We start from the raw sequence: 16,273 nt of genomic DNA, 5'->3' as shown, positions 1-16,273 counted from the left end.
TCCGTTCAACCTTCCATCCTCACCCTGTCTCGCAGTCTATCACCACGCTGTGTGACTTCCCTCCTCCTCCGGGGTGTGGGAGGGTGTCAATCATCCATCCGTCCATTCTTCTATCCATTCTTCCATCCATCCCTTCATTATCCATCCATCTTGATATGATGTCTAGTATACCGTCTTTCTTTCCTGACAACATGTCACTCCCTCGCTCCTTCACTCGTACATGATTCATCTTTGTAACCTCAAAGCTTCCCTCTGTTTTTTTTTTAACTCTAAAACGTTGCCGCTGATGCGTTGGAGGCCATCTGTCATTGTCCCTTATATACGTGTGTGTCTGTTTTCTTGTTTTTGTTTCTGATACAGCCCATTACACATTTAATGTGTGGACATTTGTCTTTAAATTTTATTGACCTCCTTTCGCCATTTTGGATTGTGTTTCTGCAAACTTGTTTTTCTCTATTTGCTTGCCACTGTGGACATTTGGTGCTGCATTTTCTCATAACACAAAAATGCATGGATGAGCTTTAATTGGTGTGTGTATGTGTGTGTTCATATTTTATATCTTTGTGTGACACAAACCTTGACATCAAAACTGTCACTGCATGGCCTTTTTATATGGTCCACACCAGGAAAATGGCATGATGAGCTCCTTATTAGACTGTGTGTGCAGGTGTTTGTGTGTGCTTGCAGGCGGGTGTGTGCGTCGGCCTCAGCTGGAGCAGCAGTCAGTGTTGACACAGCTCGTCTAATGCGGATGCTCCTGCTAATGCATCATGGGAAAGCGTCCTCTTGGCCTGCTTTTCTAATCTCCCAGTCTGTGCTTTCTGCACATATCCCCATAGCACCGTGTGTGTGTGTGTGTGTGTATGTATGTGTGCGAGTGTGTGTTTATGTATGTGTGTGTGTGTGTGTGTGTGTGTGTGTGTGTGTGTGTGTGTGTGTGTGTGTGTGTGTGTGTGTGTGTGTGTGTGTGTGTGTGTGTGTGTGTGTGTGTGTGTGTGTGTGTGTGTGTGTGTGTGTGTGTGTGTGTGTGTGTGTGTGTGTGTGTGTGTGTGTGTGTGTGTGTGTGTGTGTGTGTGTGTGTGTGTGTGTGTGTGTGTGTGTGCGTGCGTGTGGCAGCTGCTTCTCTACAGCAGCAGGAAGCAGTGAGAGCGCACACACACACTCACACTGTCGCTCTCTCGCTCTCTCTCTCTCCTTTCCTCTTCAACTCAACTGACCTTCTCTTCTTCTCTTTCTCACTCTTGCTCCTCCCATTCTCATGTTTTTATCTCCTTCTAACCATCTGCCCCTCTTCCTTTAACTCTGTGTCTTCCCATCCCTCTTTGCCTCGCATCCCTTCTGGTTGTCCATCGCCAGATGCATAGCCAGATGCAGCAACACATGTAGACAGGCAATATAACAGTCGTATATTCTTTATCCTCCAGGAAGAACGATTAGTCTTGCTGCTGTTGTTACTGCTTAGAAATTGGTGGCCAAGGCGGGTACGCCACAATGAAGCCCCAAAACCAAGAACCCTCCAAACTGCAAGACAGACATGCTAACCTTTGTGCCGGGTGTTGCCGCATGCCCTGGATAACGCATCCTATTGGTATCTGAAGTGCGCTTTCAAACTTCTGCTGTCTGTCAAAACAAATCAAGCGGACCCGGAATGCTAAAACAAGAAGCGTCACAGGTGGTGGTGAATTGGTGCTGAGGATTTTCAAGTTCACTCCAAGGTCAGGCCGGTTCAGTCCGGCATCTAAAAGTGATGTGCGTCTCCTTTGTGATGTTCCGTATACCTTCTGGGCTATGTTGTTTGTTTCATCACGATCCTCATCACTAATTCATACACACATTGTACGACCTTCATCTATCATCCACAGCCCAAGTGTGAAAACACCTCCGGCTAACTGCATGCAATAGCTGCAGCTGTAGCCAGGCCTCTTCCTGTTTTCTTTTTTTTTTTAAATTGGAGCCTTCTTTTATTAACCCCAAAAAGAGAGTTACTTACAGTCATATATTCTTTATCCTCTGCCAAGAACAACAGATATTTGCATTGTACTGGTGAGCTGAGAGGAGTTGAGACCTCTCAATGAGCAGTCCTCTTATACTGCCCCCCGGTGGCCAAGGCGTATATACAGTGCTGACAGATCGTTTTGATTTGAAGAAATCCAGTCGTTGCACTGTTTGTTTTTTTAATGGGATGCTCCGATTCATCTGACCCATCTCCCTCCACGCAGGCGTCCCATGAGCGTTATTTTGTGGTTTTCGTGCGGTCAGCTCCCGGTGAGTTTCCACTCGTCCTTTCTTGCTCACTTGCCCGTCTGCCGTGTAATTGAGGCGCTCCCCGCTGTCTCAATAGTGCGATGCGGCACCCAGCCTCGTTTATCATCCCGTAATTGCGACGTGCAGAAAGCCGGTCAGTCATCAAGGCCCCAAATGATGAATGCGATGACTCATGGGAGACTATTAGTGCACGTGATAGGGAAAATATATATTTTTTGCACACGTTACCTGAATCTGATTTTTATTCAAACAGCTGTAGTTTTAAATGCGTGCGCATAGACGAGCAAGCAATGAGCACGTTCATCCAAATGCAAAAGTGACATTGAGCGAGCATTGTCATCCATGTGTGTGTGTGTGCGTCCCTTGGGCTGGCGCTCGCTGCCTAAGTGTTCCTCGGATGTCATCGGACATCGAGTCACCCTGTTCCACGCTCGCTCTACAGAGTGACTCCCCCGCCTCCATCCGTCCCATCAGTTCATTCACTTTGCATGTTCTCCCTTTGTGCACTTGCAGTGGTTTGCGAGGCCTATGCTGGCTTCCTCCCACATTCTAAAGATGTGCATGCGAGGGTCATTGAGGTCTTGTCATGCAGAATGCTGAGGGAGAATCCAGTTCATAGAGTGTTCCTTACATCAGTTTTTGCTAGCTATTGCGGTGTGTTTGTGTGTGTGTGTGCGCCCTCACTAAGGCCAGCAGTTGAACATCAAAATATCCCCTGAAGAGTCTCCCAAACATGGCATCATGAATTTTTCAACGCTGACATCCGCCATCTGCACCAAGGCCAAAACACACACATACACATACACACACCACATGTGCCACGCATGATTCCTCACACGCATCTGCTCTGTTTCCTGCTCTTTCTCGTCTTCTTTCTGTGCACCTGCTTGTAAGAAGCCCTGCTGCTCCAATATTACACTTACATAATGCATTCACTCTCTGGGTGTCTTCAAATTGACAATAAGACAGAAAAAGGCCGCCTGATAAATGTCATTCCTAGACTGAACTTCCAAAGCAAGCCAAAACCAGAAACCAGGTCTCCAAGTCAACCTATGATAACCTATATAAATGTGTGTGTGTAGCTCACTCACAAGCAGTGAGTCCATTCTTTGCACTCTGCCTCACTTCTAATTAGTCGCACAACTGCCTTGTGCCAAGTTGGCTCAGAACTACTTTGCGTACTCCAGCTCGGGTGCCCTGCCTCACACGTACAATTACACATACACGTAATTCACACGTAGGCGCTACACCAGTATGTGGTGCACACGACATAACGGGATATCATTGATATGTATGTTCTCGCACCCTCATTTGCATACTCTACATGCATGAATACAAATATACACTTCAGCATTTAGCTTCAAAATGGCTGGCTAAATTAAATATTACACACATGCTAGACAATCACAGGAAACTAACCGTTGCTAGCGTGCCACCCGCGTTTATTAGTCGTCTCAGGCTAAAATGATGACTTGAGTGAGCTACTTGCCGCCGCCTCACCACTCATCTTTCTTTACATCCTCGCGTGTCAGGGCAGGACAGTGAGTGATGTCGACGCCATTGTGCCGGCTCGCCTCATTTCCCCGACTGTCGGATCTTGTTAAAGCTCATTAATAGCGCGACGAGTCACTGTCACTTCTTTTGACTCACATGAGGACATCAGACAAAATCTCATTCCATTACCTTTTTATGTTTTGTTAGCACTAGCCTTGGTGCTAATAGTATTTTTTTAGACTTCTATAAAAGCACTTGAAAACACTTTTATTTCTTCGTCACTCAGCGAATTTCATCTAATGAGAATCCATTAGCGTAATGGCTACCAACGGTGAAGCAACACACAAGAGCATACAACAGAAGAGAATTAAAACATGGTCTATTCATCCAAACCATATCATTTTGTCTAACGTAATTCAACTAGCTAACTACTAACATACAATACGAAACGACATTGACGGGCGAACGGAAACTAGGATAGAATGTCAGCCAAACATTATTTATTCCAGATGATGCCTCGTATCAAAGCACCAATGGCATTAATAATAAATCCAGTAAATACATCAGCACATGAACATCATAGGAGTAAAACAATGTGAAAATATGTCAATGTCAAACACACACACACACATGAGCGACACAGTTCTTTCCTGCTGCTGGGGAGCAGGAAATAAGTTGGATGCAGCTAATTCTGGCATGCGGTCCCTGCACATGTCCCACATATATAGTGTCAAAACATCACACAAAGGAAACAACACCCAAAGCAAACACACACACACACACACACACACACACACACACACACACACACTCAAGCACACATCGTTAAATGTTTGCGCTGCAAGGTTGCGAGATCATATTTGCTTGCTGGCATGAAAGGAAAGGCAACACCCCTCTCCCGCCTTCATTCAGGACATTCCAATGGAAATGTGTGGACAATTGTGGATTAAATGACAAAAGTGATGAGCCAGACCCTGAAAACCTGTTTATGAATTCATGTTGTTTTCCTGCCAAACCTGTCCTATTTACCAGAAGAAAAACACGCACACCTGTTCGCTTATTTTTGTGCTGTGTGTATGACAGCCCAAGTTGTCACAAAATGGCGCCCAACAGACCCCACAAAAATTACTGTTTTGGTTCGAGTTATAACCTCAGATGCGAACTAGCACCTCCTGGAGGTATGGAGGCTGATATTGTAGAGTTTCTCCAGACTTTCGATCCTTCCATCCACTGGATCAATTTTGCATTGGTCGACTGATTGTTGGAGTTAAATGCTGTGATCTAATTCTATTGATCACCAATCAAAAAGCCATTTGTTGACAAATGACTTTTTGATCGCAATTTGTTGGATTCTATGGATGTTTGATAATTGTGCTGTTTATGGTAGAACCACAAAAATCCTTTTTAATTTTCTTACTGATGTCATGAACTATAAATATTCATGTATATTCCCAATACCAGTGAAATATGCAGCATGTGTAGAAAGTATTATGCTACTTGCTGTAAGTTTTACCTTGAAAATCTTGTTAATAAACAACATCATGAACTTTGACTCTTTCAATTAAGATTTTTTATGAGCTTGTAGCAAACAAATGAATGGTGCAACATCCTTAAAGAAAGTCTCATAATAAATAATGATATACGTTGTTATATAATAATTGAATTAATACTAAAGCCTCGGATTTGAATGGAGTTCTTTTTCTTCCTCCCTTTTCTCGACGTGTTATCTTCAATCTAGCCCACATAAAACAAACCGCCTCTTTATGTGTGTTCTTTAGGGGTTGAAATTAACCCTGGAATTTAGTGAGCGTTTACGTAGCGTGACTGACAGCCCACCGTGAGCGTGCGTGTGGTTCGCGCGCGCGCACGAGCAGAATAATTGGAACTTCAATGCCCACAATCCCCACAAGACTCCTCAGCCCTCCCCCCCCCTCCCCTCGCGCTCCCAGACATCTCCTCACTCCCATTGGTCAGAATCATCTATGACGTTAGAACCCAACGTGGGGTTCTCGCGAAGACTATTGGCTCAGCTTTCTCCAATTGGCGCGCGAGGAGGAACTCCCGGCCAGCTGGGTTTTTAAGGTGGAACGAGGAGATGGCGGCAGCCGAAATTGAGACGTAAATGCATCTTCCCGCGCTTTTCCGAGCTTGTTGTTACTGAACCAGGAAGTGGAAGGCAGCGCGGCGCTCTTCACGACAGGTGACTTACTCGAAATGTCATCTTTTCTCATGAATATAAGTGAATATATAGTTATTTACATTCGTGAATATCCGCAGGATATAAGCCACACCTTCAAACAATGGACGCTGCTTAATATTGAACTTAACCACGCTCAAACATTAAACACGTTTATTTTTTACTAACCAAATAATTGTGCTTACAAATGACTGAAAGTTGTTTTTTAGATTAAGATAAACATTGCTGTTATGTTCGGGTCATATTTGAGCGATAACTGCGAACACACGAGTGTACGCTATCACCCACCATTTGTTTCGAGTGCTTTCATGTCAGTCTATTTTTTTGTTTTTAATCGTCTCTCTGTCCAAAACGATGCTCATTAAAGTCATGCTCTTAAAGTAAAACAATTATATCTAAAAATCATCTTTCCCCATTGAACTGAATGGAAATGCCATTAATTCGTCCCAGCAAAAACATACAGTCATGACATAACACAATAGAATGTAAATGAAATCTCTTTTGTGTAAGGGTGGATGTTTTTCTATTGTATTTGAACTACATTCCACCCTGTTGTTGTGTAGAACCATGGGAACTGTTATTTTACACTGTGTTTGTTATCTGGTAGGGAAGTCCGTTTGCAAGCTCAATACAATTTCTATACAAAGTAAGACCGACTGAAGTGAAATTATGTGTTTGTTGTCAATGATATCAGTGGCAAATCTCGTATCTGTTTTTTCCTGGGGGCAATAGATGTTGCATTTTGAAATACTGAGGTCACAATTCTCCTCAAATTATTATTTGTGCTTTAGTAAGGTTTCCCGTCTTGAAAGGCATTGAATTCATGAATCAAAATCAAAGCCTTTGCTGGTATGAAAATGTCCACTAGAAGTCTTGAAAATGTTAAAGCATGATAAGTATAAGATTTGTAATGAGACAAGAAGTTTAACTTGAATGGAGGGGCGTTCCCCAGAAGTAGTTTGTTACTGTCCCACATTGTATAGTTTTGTATGTGGCCATAATTAACACTTGTGGACTACCCTCTGGCTGACCCGCTTGTTATCAAACGCCTTACTGGAAACCCTGCACCCACATGCCAAGACGGGCTGCATCCAATTCAACAGTGCGGGATTAATGGCTGTTTGATCAAGTTCAAAGGCGGAGCTGCCCCGGATAAAGTCAGTACGAAGCACTCCAAAAGACGTCTGGGCCAGGCCGGTGCTCTCAACATGGAAAGACTTTAAATAACGCAACTTAGCCTGTAAATAACGTGCAAAGGAGGTAACGGCCGAGACAGAAACAGAAAGGCAGATGTGTCCTCGCGTGGGATGTTTTTGTGGACTGTTGTTGTGTTAATGGCCTTCATGTTTGAGGTTGTGATTTTTAAAATGACATGTGGGCGCAAGGCTTTGTCGCGTTGTTTTCTTTCTTGTCAATATTTTCGTAAACAGATGCGGCTAAAAAGGGGAGTTTGCGCCGTTGCGGGAGAAAACACAGCCGACTCATTCCCTTTAAATGTAGCGCAAAAGCTAGCTAGCGGGAGATGAACTCCAAGACTTTGACCCTCGATCATGTGACCATGTGTGACATTCGTCCCGAAATAAAAATTACACTAGTGGATTATTTTTGGCAGTCTTGATTTATAAATTTAGACTGGCCCGATGGGGCCAACATCTAAAGTTGGGTAGCGGCCCATCAGAGCGGCGTCATGGCCGCCTGCCATCGGGCCACTATTAATGTCGAATCCATTTTTTTTCCCCTTATTTTTGTTCCAGAACTAACACTTTGACACAAATTAAATTAATTTCTATGAAAATGAAGATTCCAATTGTCTACTCTATACTATCATTTTTCAGTGCAGTGTAAATATTTCATGTATGTCACTACACATTGTAAAAACCGGGGCGGCGTGGCGTTATCTCCTTGAAAAATGGCGTGAGTAATAATATAGCGCCTGTGTGTGCGCTCGCAGATAGCTGTCACGAATCGCTGTATGAATGTCGGCGCGTTTGTTTGGGAATCTCAATGCCTTATCGGTCTTTGTGCATGACTGATTGCGCGCTCTCTCTCTCTCTCTCTCTCTCTCTCTCTCTCTCTCTCTCTCTCTCTCTCTCTCTCTCTCTCTCCCTCTCCCTGTGCGTGCGTGCGTGCGTGTGCGTGTAAGACCATAACTGAGCCATGTCGCTCTCTCGCTCGCTCTCTCTCTTGCTCTCCTTCTATCTGCTCCATTCCACCTTAAGAGCAGCTTTAGCAGCCTGTCCTGTTTGTGTTGAAGCCAACAGGCACAATATATTACAGTCTAGGGCTTGCTGCTGAAAAGCCTGCTGGATCCTCCACTGACCTGCTCTTCTTTCCTGTTTTCCCCTTGTTCTTTTTTTTTTTTTACTTCCCATCATATTTAAAAAAAACAAAGCTCACTCACTCTCTGTCCTCCTCATCCCTCCTCTTCCATTCTGCAGCAGCGTGTCACAGAGGAGGAAGCCCAAGCTAGAAGAGGGAGACCATCCATCTGTGTGTTTATGTTTCTGTCAGTGGACGGCCGGGTGAAGAAGGGCCACCGAGAGACGTGAGGAACAAGAGGTGGGGGGAGACGACCACGAAAAAGAAGAGAAGGAGAGAGGATGTAATTGTCACGTTTGGATCTTGACTGATCGCAGCAGGAGGACGACTTGATAAGAGGAGAGCGTGGAAACTAAGTCTTGTGTGTTCTCATGACAGTGTTGGATACGAGCGCATTGGATTGACTTTGCAAAAAGACGACAAAGAAGTGGACTTTGTGAACCAGTGGAGGGCAGAGGAGTGGAGGGCCAGGGGACTAACCTGGCCATCAAACGGACTGGAAGCCTCTCCTCTCCTGGGATCATGTACCCTCAGGGCAGGCATCCGGTAAGTTTTTTTTCTTAAAAAAAATTTCAAATTTTGCGTCATACAGTCTTGTAAGTAAGTGTACGTGCTCAGTGTGTACTTTGACCGTGCAAAGGCTTACTTAACTAGCAGCTAAATTCCCACATATCCATTGTCACTTGTATAAAAAGCCTGCTGCGCCTTCCGTGACGTTAATGTGGCTGCCAGAGTCATACAAAGTGAAATAAAGGTTAAATATGCAGAAAGTAATAATAATAATTGAAAAAAAAAATAGCTAGAGGGTGAATGACAGCTTTGGCTCAGTGTGGTATTTTCTTTTTTTCTTCTCCAGGCTTGCTTGCTATAATCAGATTTATTTGTCATTCTCCATGTCTGTGCTACAAATAGGTCAGCGGCCACTTTGCTGTGTGAGCCTGCAGACTGACTTACACACAAACACACACACACACACACACACACACTTATGCATAACTATCACACAGAATTATGAATGACATTTCACAAGAGTCGGGCATGAGGAATCAATTATGTGTGCGCAGAGAATGCTAATAAGACTTAAAGAGGGAGGAACTGAAGAAGAAGTAACAAAGGCACAAAGTATAAAAGATGGGCAAGAAAAAAAAAAGGAATGTTTTGAAAATGAAAATAAATGAGAGAAGGGCGAGTGGGAGCGAGCCTCCTCCGCTCTCCCAAATGACTTTGCGATAAAGTTACAGTCCAACAGGTCGACGGCCAAAATGTAACTCGCTTCCACTCGCACACCATCTCTCCGTGACACCCCACACACACACACACACACACACACACACACACACACCACCGCCCCTCCGCCGGCACATTTATTTATTTCTGGTACGGCAATGAAATGTGATCCATCCAAACACGCAGGGCGCTTTCACGTGTTTTGTGTCGACAGCCACACAAAGACAGCACAAGTTGTGAATAACAGCAAGTTTAAAAAAAAAAAAAAAAAAGTATTTATTTTACATTACGCCTGCCAAAAAAACCACCGAGATATTATTCCGAACACGACTGCAGTTCATCCTGTTTCTTGTTTAGGCAATCTTCCTTTCCAAGTGCAGCTGGAATATTCATTTCCTGTTGTTCCGTCTCATGCAAATGCACTAAGTGCACGTCGAACGCTGCCCAAGTAGAAGAGCGAGCAAAAAGTTTATCAAAAAGCAAATATTGTTAGTCACTGTGCCTTCTGATTGACTGGCGATTCAATTGATTGTGACGTTAACCTTAGTGTGAAACAACACAGGGCTGTTATTCCAAGTAGACGCGTCCTTGCATGAAAATGTCCGACTTCCCGTCGGCCAGAGTGAACGTGACTTTTCCTTTCTGGGTCCCTGCGGAAGGAAATTTCTTTTGTAGATGAAATGGCAAAAGGCGAGATTCTTCTATTCAGACAACTCGCTGGATATCGAAACCGTGTTAGATGGCATTTGCAAGCCTGTAATTGATTCCACTGGACGTTTGTGTGTCCACGTGAGCATCTTTTCATGTTTTATGTGTGCATTTGCACCTCGGTGTCTGACGTGTTAGATGACATTTGCAACCCTGTAATTGATTCCACTGGATGTTTGTGTGTCCACGTGAGCGTCTTTTCATGTTTTTATGTGTGCATTTACCTTCTGTCCTTACATCCCCATGAAAGCTTCGAGGCACGTTTCTGATGTCAGAAGAGGTGCTGGCTGGTGTGTCATGACAATAAATGGAGTCTCGGTCCGACTTTAATTACGGAGTAGATTTGCTCGTGGCAAGGGGAAAAAAAACACCTGCCATTAATGAGGACCAGGCATTTGTGAATCTGTGTGTAATAAAAGTGAGTTTTGAATTTTGTGCGGCTTTTTGTAACGATAACCATAGAACAGGAAAGCGACCTTATTACCATATGCGAGAGGTGCTAGTTTCCCGATGATTAGGAGCAACCCAAATACAGTGATGCTTTGTCTTATGGGTGTAATGAGTATTATTTTGACTGTCTTCATGTGTTTCAGCACCATTTGTGTTCAAATGCCTCTTGGGTAAAGTCGGGTCACTCGTAAGTTGACGCATTGACTTTTGACCTTGACAATTTGTTGTAATGTCTATCCTGCTATTCTCAGCAAACAATTTGCCAACCCAGCGACATTCAATAGAAAAGTTGTTGCACCGCCAGGTTGTTGAGCCGCCAGTCTTCAAATACCTTTCCAAACTCACCCACTGTGTTTGCACATAACGCAATGTGAATCGACGCGCCCGTCGTGAGGAAACCGTTTCTCATTTCCGTCCTCCGGTCCCAAAAAAAAACACTGAATTGCAGACGTGTTCACGTGGGGCGCCAACACTTGGCATTTCTCATCTCTTCATGTGTCTTTTGCCTCTAAATATTTCATCACGCGATGATTATTTCATGCTCTATCCGAATGCGCCTCTGCTTGTCTCCGAGACGTCCTCATACAAAATGAAGAGCGAGGCGTAAAGAATGACAGCGTTGAAAAGAGAAGATGCCTTCTTGCACAGGCATGCCCGCTAACACCCGCGTGTTGGTTGCTAGAGCGCACCGGAGGCTAAACGGCGGGCGGGAGAGGAGGAAGACGGGCAGACGGATCGAAATATTTCTTACCCAATCGCTCGCAGATGAGCATCTGTTCCGCACTTGAGCTGATTTGAGCCCAAGTGAGGGACACTAAGAAAAGCTCAAGACGACCGAGTCGAACGGGAGACAATTTGTGCTGACGTCAGCTGCAGTGTCACATTCAAGGACTTTATTGCTGCCCGACCTAACTCAGTAAAATTTCCATCGACAGCGTGACACGTCATTATTAATCTTGTTGTTTTGCCTTTGCATGACTCGGCCATTTTGAATCAGTCCAATATAGAGCCGCTAAGATGACAGGTGATGGCCATGGCGACGGACGGCCTCCACCATCCCATTATGCGATCGAGTCAAAACAGACGTCCCCCACCCTCCCCTTGTTTACCTCCCTCCCTCCCTCCCTCTACTCGCCATAGATAATCCTCCCTAATTCTCTGCTTTGCGTGTGCCAAGCTCGTCCAAATTGTGATTGACTGCTGTCCCACATGGCGTGTGTGTCTGTGTGTGTGTGTTAACCCCCCCGCCCTTTCGTTCACATCTACCTTCGAGATTAACAGGATCAGTTTGTGGTATCTGATTCCCTACAACGGCTGCATCTCGCGCACACACACCGTCTGTACAAAAATACAGGAGGCGAGAGGCTGTTTTTCGGCCCTGGGTGACAGCCTATGGAACCCCCAAACAGTCTGCGTGGCCATCTGTCACAACACGGGACTGAGCGCGCTCAACTTCAACAATAAATGTTTGCCATGGCCTACATACGCCGCCATTATTCGTAAATATTGGACCTTTTCATCTCAGTTTTGCTGAAATGACCTACTACAAGAATCCTCTGTCATCATCTCGCACTCGTATGATGTACTTTGTGTCCGTCTCGACTTCCTCGCCGCTCCGCCTCGTCTCGGCTCACTTTAGCTCAGCTCGGCGGATTAATTACTGAGGGAAGCCCGCACATCTCTGACCTCCGCCGTCGAACTAATTGAAATCTAATTGAATTGTGCTTGTCTCGACTAATGAAGCTCGCCACTGAAACCGCTAAACTTTTTGTTTTGGCTAACGACCAAATCGCCATAAGGTCATCATAAACGCATTGTGCCGATAGCTTCGACTAAAAAAAAATTGTACTTGGTCTGAATGATGAATTTGTTCCAATTCCCGACATCCTCTGTTGTTCCTCCAAGCTCGTGACAAACATGGAGGACGACAACTGGTCCCCCGAGAGTTGTTTTGTTCTGTTGCTTTTTGTTTAGCTTTTAGCAGGTGCCTTGATTTCTCCCTGCGATATTCTAATGACGTTTCCTCCCGTCGCAGCTCTTTGTAGGCTAGAATACATTAGCGCGCCGCGCAAGAAAGTGGGGAGGATGCTAATGCAGAAGAGCAGGAGGAGGGAGGGACAGTCATTAGCGGAGGACACTGCTTTATGATGTGTGGAAAGAGGAAGTGACCTTTCCTCACTTTCATCTTGGCGCTCTCACACATACACCAACGCCAGAGGGCACAGGCCATGCATGCACGCACACACTGTTATATGTTATATTCTGTTTCATGGCATCAAGTGACACACATACACAGCTGAACGTCTGTCTTTTATCCCGTCCTCACGTCTGTCCTTTCTCTCCTGCCAAGGTCCCCTTGCAACCTGGCCAGTCTTTCAAGTTCACCGTCCTGGAAACTCTGGACCGCATCAAGGAGGAATTCCAGTTCCTCCAGGCCCAGTATCACAGGTAGGCATGTGGACTATAAAAAAAACTTGCAGTACATCTGTCAGGTATAAACAATCAGTGGCTGAAGATATGTTGTCTTTTGTTCTCCTAGAAACATATTTGTTATGAAATATGTTTTTAAAGACGGGAATAGGTCAATTATCCACCCCTCCACCAATTTTTGCTTTTTGGTTTTTAACTCATGGCAGCAAATTTTTTTTTTTCTGTTTGTGACTGTCTCCTGCAAATGTTGCTAACCACCTCATTTGCATATCCTTGTGTGTCCTTGTGCAGCCTCAAGCTGGAGTGTGAGAAGCTGGCCAGCGAGAAGACCGAGATGCAGCGGCACTACATCATGGTGAGTTTAATTCACGTTGTTAGTTTCACTGTTTTTTTTTTTTTTCTTTTTCAGTCAATCAGTATTCTTTGCTTCACGGTTCCTACAGTTGTAAATTGGTGAATTAACTTTTAGACCACTGTGGCGAATCCAAATCAAAAGTTCCAAATCTATTTGTTAGTTGAGAAAGACTGTCAGAAATCAAACGTGTGATGTCATGGTGTAAATATTGCCCATCCAATCTTTCTATGACCATTTAAACAACAGAATAGTCGCTTTGTGTTGGGCTAAAAAGGCTCAGATTTGATCAATTGAAACAAGATGGTTATTTCAGTATATTGTGAGATTTATGTTTAATATTGCGCCTTGGGGGTTTTATGTGCGTCGGTGCAATAAAGGTTGGGAAGCACTTGTTTGGGCAATGTAACAAGTGTCCTGTTCGCTCCGCTATGATTATAAATCACTAAAAAGATGATCAATGGTTGTTGGCCTCATGGCACGATCTGAGCTTGCTTTATTCTCTTGGATGCCCCTCAGAATGCACCTTTCAAAGTTCTGTAGTATATTTCTCCGTTTCCACCCTTCAGTCATTTCATTTTTTTTTTTTCCTTCCCTCCCTGTTGTTTTATTTATTTATTTATTTATTTTTTATTCGTAGTCTCGCAGGCTGAGCTCCTCTTTGTCGGTGTCTATGTGTGACTAAAGGCTCATGTGTATTGTAAGCCTTTGTCTGTGGTACAAAATCCACGCAGAGCTGAGTAGAATTTGATATGCACCGTCTGCAAAGCTGCTCGCCTTTCATAAACCTGGGAGGGAGGGCAGGCCGGATCAGGACTTTAAGCTGGATAGACGCGCAGATGGCAAGGCACGAATTTAAGGATGGAAAGAGATGGTGGGATACATTTTACAGGCTGAGAAACAAATGATGCAGACAGAAAAAATAAAAATCCATTTTCTATCGTTAGGGTCATGGAGGAACTGGAGTCGCCAGCTAATCTAACATGAGTTTTTCCATCATGTACGTGCACTTCCTGTCCATCCAGGTTAGCACGGCCGACACTCCAGGCTCTTTTATTTGCAAAGCGGACTCTCCCCGTTGTGCATGGCACTGTGCTTCTCAGCCAGGGTTCAGAGATGACAGTCAGCGTGAAGAGGAAGAGGAGGCGGAGGCAGTGGAGGGAAATTGAGGCTCAGAGGAAAAGATAGCTTGAGAGAAAAATGGCTCAGTGTCAGGCTGGAGAGAAAAAACGAATTGTGGATTGAAAGACGGATGGGACTGATGAGGGCAGGAAGAAATGGTGAAAGATAGCGACGTCATGCGTGTGGAAGAGTCTATATGCACAGACACGTAAATAATGTGAAGCAACAACGGACTGGCACAGAGGAGATAACCCAGAAGGCTATATTTAGCTCGTTAGGCTTGTCATCCACACTGAGGCCCATCCGTGTTTTTGTGTGGTTGGGGTATTGGGTTCTTTTTTTTCCTGCTCTGCTCGCCATGCTGCACTGCTCCCACCGTTACTGTTCATCACTTTTTGGATCTCTGTATACCCGGCAGAGGTGCAGGATGACATCAGGCGTTATTCTGTTGCGAAGATGATTTCGAAAATCCGTATGTTCCGCTTTCTCATGCTAATTTGTAGTCTTCCATACATCTTCAAAATACGCTGTTGCCCCAGGGAAAAATAAACTGCGACGAGTTGTGCATTTTCCTCAATGGCAAATGATGTTTACGAGCGAGAAAGGCTGTCAAGGTCTTTGGAAATACCAATATGCGCCTTTTTGTCCCATTGTGGAATGGAAGTCATCTTTTCCCGGCTAATAGGGGGAGCCGTAGAGCAAGTATCGCTCCAAATAATTGCTCTCGTAAACCAAGACTAAATTCAGGACTGATGATGGTGACGGCTAGCGTAAAATTGCTTCCCAACAGTTTGGATGAGATTTGTGCGGATTGCATTTGTCTTCCAAGAATGGCGATTTAGGTTCTCAGGATTTAAGAGGGCCAGATGCAAGGGAGGGATTGATGTTTAAGAGCCTTAAAACAGTCTGACCAGTCTTAAAACAAGGCTGGTACAAAGGATTAAGGGGGGGAAAAAAACCCAGAGGTCTCCCTTAGAGTTCCTCCGTGTAGTGCTCGTGTTGACTCTCGCTGTCTGCTGATGGAGTCCTCAATCGCTGCTCGCTAACCTGACCTCCGGTGCGCTTTCGACCAACCCGCTAATAAATGATTTAACATGCTGTCAGCGTCTGCGAGTGGGCGGCTAGATGAGCGAGACAAGCTCACCCAAGAGACGCCAAAGAACAATGCATTTGCAAAAGCTTTTACACACATGCTTGCCCCCACACACACACAAATACACACACATATTCACACGTGTTTAAATGGCACTCCCACACACCATGTTTTATGAATCCAGACTTGCACGAGAGGTTTGTGGTGTACCCACATCAACGCCCCTTCAGATAAACCACCTTAACACTCAGAAAGCTCCTTTTAAAGCGCCAGCTTTCCTTGCATAACATAAGTCAGAGTTAAAAAATATTTTTTCTCTTCCAGTTTCCTCCATGAAAATACGAAAAAGAGCAGTCTAATATTGTACTCTATAAAAACACACACGAATAACTCCGATTCAACAGTTTGTGCGATGCTCTTGATTCACTTCAGAGACACTGACTAAATGAGCTGCAGTAATTTTTGGTTGAAAAATATATGCCCATGAGTACTGCTGTTTTGTCTGCCTACATGTGTTGCGCCACCCTTTGTATTCAAATACTGGTGTCTTAAATGGTTGTAACAACCGTGACACCACTGCTATTCGTGTTCCCGTAGTTGGTTGTTTGGATGCTAG

General features: G+C 44.5%; 1 protein-coding gene across 6 annotated transcripts in view; it reads left to right on the top strand.

The window, feature by feature from the left end:
• Positions 1-16,273, top strand: part of LOC119122231 (TLE family member 5-like) — a 56,636-nt gene that overhangs the window by 17,797 nt on the left and 22,566 nt on the right. For 2 of the 6 annotated variants that reach the window (XM_037250514.1, XM_037250511.1), the window contains exons 1-3: positions 8,154-8,821; positions 13,011-13,108; positions 13,382-13,445. The exons of 1 other annotated variant lie outside the window; for it this stretch is intronic. In XM_037250514.1, the coding sequence (XP_037106409.1) occupies positions 8,798-8,821; positions 13,011-13,108; positions 13,382-13,445 (186 nt within the window). In that variant the 5' untranslated portion in view covers positions 8,154-8,797. Of the gene's footprint in view, positions 1-5,816; positions 5,960-8,151; positions 8,822-13,010; positions 13,109-13,381; positions 13,446-16,273 lie in introns of those variants that run through there. 3 more of the 6 variants (XM_037250512.1, XM_037250513.1, XM_037250516.1) reach the window with 3 other exon arrangements.

The sequence above is a fragment of the Syngnathus acus genome, chromosome 4 (assembly GCF_901709675.1).
Source record: "Syngnathus acus chromosome 4, fSynAcu1.2, whole genome shotgun sequence".
NCBI classification, from domain to species: Eukaryota; Metazoa; Chordata; class Actinopteri; order Syngnathiformes; family Syngnathidae; genus Syngnathus; species Syngnathus acus.
This window is presented reverse-complemented; position numbering and strand designations above follow the sequence as displayed.